Below are 6,869 nucleotides of genomic sequence, written 5' to 3'. Positions count from 1 at the left end.
CACAATCATAATAAAACAACGCAACTCACATGTTAAAACTTTTTTTACACAAAGGCAGAAATCGATGTATGTTATCTGCCATCAAGTTGCTTCTGACTTACGGTAATGATCTCCAAAATGTTTTATCAACAGCCTTGCTCTGGTCTTGCAGATTGAGGGCCGTGGCCTCCTTTAGGGACTCAATCCATCTCATGCTGGGTATTCCTCTTTTCCTGCTGCCTTCAATGTTTCCTAGCATTATTGTGAGTCTAGTCTTCTCATGATGCAACCAAACGGTGACAGCCTCAGTTCGGTCATTTTAGCTTCTAAGGAGAATTCAGGCTGGGTTTAATCTAGAACCCACTTATTTGTCTTTTTGGCAGTCCATGGTATCTGTAGAACTCTCCTCCAACACCACATTTCAAATAAATCACTTTTGGTCCTGTCAGCTTTCTTTACTTTCCAACTTTTGCATCTATACATAGCAATGGGGAATTCCACACTATGAATCATCTTGGTCGCCAGCGACACATCCTTATACTTAAGGATCTTTTCTAGCTCCTTCATCGCTGCCCTTCCCAGTCTCAGTCTCCTTCTGATTTCTTCGTTGCATTTTCCCTTTTGGTTGATGATGGTGCCAAGGAATAGAAAGTCCTTAACACTTTCAGTTTCTTCACCATCAAAGGGTAGGAGTTTAAATTAAAAAGACTCTCTGTAATAGAAACGTTTTCAGCTGCTATCAGAAGTCCTGCCTTTAATGGACCTCACATTAATTCATTGGGAAGGGAGTTCCACAGATTAAGGGTGGCAGTTGAGCATTAGGGATGACATGTGGGTCCCTGTCAAATGTAGCTTCACCACTGGGAGCTCCTGCACCAAAGTCTCTTCAGATGAACAAAGTCTCTTCAACAACGGGTTGAAATTAACTCAAAATAGTTTCCATCTAGACATTAGGAAGAACTGTCTAGCAGTTAGAGCGATTACTCAGTGGAACAGGCTTCCTCGGGAGGTGGTGGGCTCTCCTTCCCTGGAGGTTTTGAAGCAGAGGCTAGATGGCCATCTGTCAGCAATGCTGATTCTATAACCTTAAGCAGATGATGAGAGGGAGGGCATCTTGGCCATCTTCTGGGCATGTAGAGGGGGTCACTGGGGGTGTGGGGGGGAGGTAGTAGTAAATTTTCTACATTGTGCAGGGGGTTGGACTAGATAACCCTGGCGGTCCCTTCCAACTCTATGATTCTATGACCTCAAGGTGTGGACAAGTGCATATGAGTAAAGGGAAGTCCTTTTACAGGGCAAGTTACAATATATTTTCAGGGTGCCACACATTTTATTTATTTATCCACAAGGGCCACCAAGGAAGCTAACAATTTAAAACCTGCATGATAAAAAATCACCCTCTTAAAACCATTAAAATCAACCCCCTAAAAAACAAATCATTAATACATAACAAATAAAAAAACTGAGTTACAATACATACAAAGTCATAAAAACAGCAATTAAAACATTGGCCAGGAAGATCACTGAGGGATTGCCATACGAAACAAAAGAGTCGTCACCCACTGGCAGAAGACGGCAACAAAAGGGGATAGACGAGTCTCCCCGGGGAGAGAGTTCCAGAGCTTTGGTGCCATGACCAAGAAGGTCCTCTCTTGGGTTGCCCCCTGCCTAATCTCAGAAGGCGGAGGCACCTGAAGCAGGGCCTCCGAAGATGACTGGATTGAACAGATAGGCTCATAAGGGAGTAGGTGGCTTCCTAGATATTCTTCACGCTGTAAATGTCAGGATTGCATTAGGCAATAAATACTACAGAGTTCCCGATCAAAACTAGGGCATTCTGCTCTTAACCATCGGTATTGGTACTGAGGTATAATGGATGAGAGTGAGCAAACAGGTACCTGGCAAATTCATTAGATGTACAGAATGTACTCTGCAGATATAGCACTGTAAATAATGCCTTTCTGTTTTTAAAGGGAACATTTACTCGCTTTTTTACAGTTCTGATTTCTTATTTCCAGAGTGACTGAAGATATGACTCTTTCCCGTCACTTAAGACTTCTTAAGGAAGCCTGCCAATGCAATTAGTTCAGAACAGAACAATGCAGAAATAGAGATTATTTCTGTAGCCAGTTAATGGAAGAGCAGTCTTCTCCTGCTCTTGAGAAGACCACTGCAGGTTTCCAGTCACACATGAAGCTGCCGAATACTGAATCAGACCCTTGGTCCATCCAGGTCAGTATTGCCTACTCAGACTGGCAGCAGCCACCAGGCAGAGGTCTTTTGAATCACCTACAACAGGATCCTTTTGACTGGAGATGCTGGGGATTGAACCTGGGACCTTCTGCATGCCAAGCAGGTGCTCTAACACTGATCCACAGCCCCTCCCTCAACCTCAGTTTTATTTCCTGGTATATGTCAGTGCAGTTTTCAATAACCGTTTTAAATATTAATTTTAACAGCACTCATTTGAATCTGACATCATCATTTTATCATTATTGTGTGTGTGTTTTTTTAAAATAATGTTGTTCTAAGCCATTTAAAAAAATGAGCTCTGGTCCACAAAACAGGCTGTAGGCTGCAGGAATAACATTTTGTCAGTCTTTAAAGTGCAGCCAGACAACTGCTGGTTTATTTGTACATCTATTTATGTTCTTTACAGTCTGCCTTTCTCACTGAGGCTGAAGGTGTCTTACAGAGAATAAATCACTACAAATCAACAGGGTGGAACATCCAGTAGACCGTGCAATCGGATTTCACTTGTAGAAATCTGGATGCAAACAGAGGTGAAGCAAAGCATAAGTATTCACACGTCACATTTAAACAAATGCACAAATTACATAATAGGAACCTAATTTACAGCCACAGATGGTACAAATCAAACACAGTGGTACAGTCTACAGTCCCTAACCCTTTACCCCGTTTCTTTCTGAATCATCTTGATCCACTGCAGCTCTATTTCCTGTTTAAGCCACCTTTTGTGTTAGACTGTTTTATTTAGGACTGCGCTTATCTAACCCAGTCCTAAATTGTGATTTTGAATTTTGGTTTTATGTTTTTAAAAATGTTTTAATGTATTTGATTAAACCTTTAAGCCTCCTCAAGCTCCACAGGAAGGAAGGCGGCTAACAAATATAATAAATTATTTCAATCATGGAAAGGCAGAGCTAGAGAACAGCCCCAAGGTTATACATGCTATGATAATTATGAAAAGGATATCGTTGCAACCATTATTAGCTAAAAATAAAAAACCCTTTTCTTTATAAGTATGTATTTTAAATATGAGAGCCAGCATGGTGTAGTGGTTAAGAGTGACAGATTCTAATCTGGAGAACCGGGTTCGATTCCCCACATGAATACTGCAGGGTGACCTCGGGCCAGTCACAGTTCTCTCAGAACTCTCTCAACCCACACAGAGGCAGGCAATGGCAAACCACCTCCAAACATCTCCTGCCTTGAAAACCCTTCGGGGTTGCCATAAGTAATCTGTGACTTCACAGCACTTTCCGCCACCACCTGCAGGCTTTTCATTTCACATGAGTCTTTTTAAATGGTGATATATTAACCATCCTCAAGTACTTGAAGGGCTGTCATATAGAGGTCATGAGATGACAAGAGTCACTGGAGAAGACAGTCATGCTAGGAAAAGTTGAGAGCAGCAGGAAAAGAGGAAGACCCAGCAAGAGATGGATTGACTGAATAAAGGAAGCCACAGCCTTCAGTTTGCAAGATCTGAGCAAGGCTGTCAAAGATAGGACATTTTGGAGGACTTTCATTCATAGGGTCGCCATGAGTCGGAAGCGACTTGACGGCACTTAACACCCCCCCACACACACACATATAGAGGAGGGTGCCGAGTTGTTTTCTGTTGTCCCAGAAGGTCGGACCAGAACCAACGGGTTGGAATTAAATCAAAAGAGTTTCCATCTAGACATGCTGCCTTTTCGCTCTCCCCATGCATTTCTAACTGTTTTGTAACTGTTAGAGCGGTTCCTTGGTGGAACGGGCTTCCTCGGGAGGTGGTGAGCTCTCCTTCCCTGGAGGTTTTGAAGCAGAGGCTGGATGGCCATCTGTCAGCAATGCTGACTCTATGACCTTGGGCAGATGATGAGAGGGAGGGCATCTTGGCCATCTTCTGGGCATTGAGTAGGGGTCACTGGGGGTGTGCGGGGGGAGGCAGTTGTAAATTTCCTGCATCATGCAGGGGGTTGGACTAGATGACCCTGGCGGTCCCTTCCAACTCTATGAGTCTATTATTCTATTCTATGAGGGCCATTGGTCAGCAGTGCTGATTCTATGACCTTAAGTGGATGATGAGAGGGAGGGCATCTTGGCCATCTTCTGGGCATGGAGTAGGGGCCACTGGGGGTGTGGTGGGGAGGTAGTTGTGAATTCCCTGCATTGTGCAGGGGCTTGGACTAGATGACCCTGGTGGTCCCTTCCACCTCTGTGATTCTGTGAAATAACCAGGATGCACCCAGGAAACCAACTTAAACCCCTATAATTGACCACGCTGCTCAGGCTCTAACCACTGCGCCTCCCGCCCTCCCCTCCTTCCCTGCCTCCGCGCCGAGGACAGCTCCGCCTCCGCTCCACCGCCCGCCCGCCCGCGCGGCTCCCATTGGCCGCCGCCCCCCGCGAAGGCGGGGCGAGGAAAGGGCAGCGCCCAATCCCAGGCGCCGCGCCTCCTGACTGACGCGCGTCCTTCTCCCGGGCCTCGCAACCGCCACTCTCCTCAGTGGGCGGGAAGGGCCCGGCGGGGGTCGCTCGGCCCTGGCGAGGGGTGTGTTGTCCTCCCCCCCCTCTCAACTAACTTGGGGGGGGGGCGGCTTATCTTCCCTCCCCTTCGTCTTTTGGGGGGAAACCCCCCCTTGCATGGGGAGGGACATTTGCTCCTCCCCCTCATTTTCTTTTTTTGGGGGGGGGGTGAATCTGTGAATGAGGGGAGGTCGAGGCAAATCTGGAGACCCCCCCCTTGCCCCTCATTTGGAAGGGCCTGAAGAGAGGCTTTGTTTTCTGAAGGGGAGGGGCTCCCCCTTGCACGGGGAGGGACATTTGTTCTGCCCCCCATTTGGGGGGGGGCGTTAATCTAGGAATGCAAGGAGGTCAAGGCAAATCTGGAGACCCCCCCCTTGCCCCTCATTTGGAAGGGCCTGAAGAGAGGCTTTGTTTTCTGAAGGGGAGGGGCTCCCCCTTGCACGGGGAGGGACATTTGATCTGCCCCCCATTTGGGGGGGGGCGTTAATCTAGGAATGCAAGGAGGTCAAGGCAAATCTGGAGACCCCCCTCCCTTGCCCCTCATTTGGAAGGGCCTGAAGAGAGGCTTTGTTTTCTGAAGGGGAGGGGATCTGTTTACCTCCCACCAATTTTTTTTTTGGGGGGGGGATCCTAAGGGGAGAGAGAGAGAGTAAAATAAGTGAGTAGGGGGCAGCCTGTCCCCCACTTGGGGGTGAGGAAAGGCTAAAAGCACCCCCCCCATCAGTTCCTAATTATTCCTTAATTTGGGAGAGAGGAGAATTGAGGGCTTAAGTTCCCCTTTTGGGGTGTGAGGGGTGCTGAAGGTGTTTGGAAGGGGGGTTGTTTTCTATTATTATTATTATTTTATTATTATTATTTTATTTCAAAATGTCTATTTTTCATTCCTTTTATTTACTCTGCCTCCCCCAGAGTGGGAAAAGGAAAGTCTGTCTTCCCCTTTGTGGGGTGCCAAACCTTCACCCTTTGGCTGCTCCTCCCTTTTGGGGTGAGACCGAAAGACGGGCATTCTCCTAACTTTCCTCCCTTCTCCGCGAGGCCTGAAGGCAGCCGGCATAATCTCCCTTCTCTTCCTTTTAGGTGTGACGGCTGGATCTGAACTCTGCTCCCCCTGGGTAGGTTTTGGGGGAGGGCTGACCCGTGGGGGCCTCTCCTGTGCCCCCCTGCTTCCTGCTGGTTCAGCATCCTTATCATGGAAAATGTGCTGCCTTCTGCCGTATTGGAGATCTGTGTGCTGGTCGGAGCGCCCAGGGACAAAGTGAAAGAAGTCTGCCAGGTAAAAAACCGAAAAAAATTAGATAGTGATGCTTTGTTTTTGCCAGGTGGTTCGATTTAATCAGATCTCGGAAGGTAAGCAGGGTCAGCCCTGGATGGGAGACCACCACGGACATCTAGAGTTGCTATGCAGAGGCGGGTAATGGCAAACCACCTCTGTTTGCCTCTTGTCTTGAAAACCCCATGAGGGGTTGCCATAAAATAGGCTGTGACTTAACAGTACTTTCCACCACCAGAGCAGGAGTTTCTTTACCACCATGTTAGCTGTATTGCAGCCAAAGTCACTGCAGACTCTTGCGGGATCTTAAAAACTGATGCATTTTTCGTGGGTAAAGTTTTGGGAGCCTGAGCCTAGATGCATTTAATGTCAGGTTTTGCCTTGCTGAAGCTTTTGTTACAATAGATTGCTTCATCTTTAAGGAGATAGATCATGATGGGTAGCTATGTTAGTCTGTCACTGGCAGTAGAAAAGAGCAAGATTCCAGTAGCACCTTAACTAGCAAAATTTCTAGCAGGGTATGAGCTTTCATAAGTTACTTTTTTTATAAAATTTAAATTATTTAACTTAAAATAACATCAAAACATAAAATACATAGAAAAAAACTAAGTGAATAATAAGAACTCCCCTAAACTCCCATCTAGGCTGCAAAACCAGCTCTCAAAAAGGGCAAGACAGGCAACAAAAGGTCCAGGCGTCCCCCATTAATACTGACAAAACCAACGTAAAACATTGTGAGATAGTACAGTGTCTTTGACAAAAGCCCTGCCGTTCCATCTTTAAGGTGCCACAGCGATAGTGGTTGCGTATTTTTGTTGCAGTAGTTGGTGTGTGTGTGTGTGGGGAAGCAGAGAACAACAGATTT

At 46.5% G+C, this 6,869-nt stretch overlaps 1 protein-coding gene across 1 annotated transcript in view; it reads left to right on the top strand.

Moving 5' to 3' along the window:
* Positions 1 to 5,912: 5,912 nt before the first annotated feature.
* Positions 5,913 to 6,869, top strand: part of DENND3 (DENN domain containing 3) — a 43,633-nt gene continuing 42,676 nt past the window's right edge. The window contains exon 1 of the mRNA XM_056854685.1: positions 5,913 to 6,007. Within this exon, the coding sequence (XP_056710663.1) occupies positions 5,924 to 6,007 (84 nt within the window). The 5' untranslated portion in view covers positions 5,913 to 5,923. The remainder of the gene's footprint in view (positions 6,008 to 6,869) is intronic.

The sequence above is a fragment of the Euleptes europaea genome, chromosome 8 (genome assembly GCF_029931775.1).
Source record: "Euleptes europaea isolate rEulEur1 chromosome 8, rEulEur1.hap1, whole genome shotgun sequence".
Taxonomy (NCBI): domain Eukaryota; kingdom Metazoa; phylum Chordata; class Lepidosauria; order Squamata; family Sphaerodactylidae; genus Euleptes; species Euleptes europaea.
Note: the sequence above shows the minus strand (reverse complement) of the source record. Positions and strands in the feature narration are given on the sequence as shown.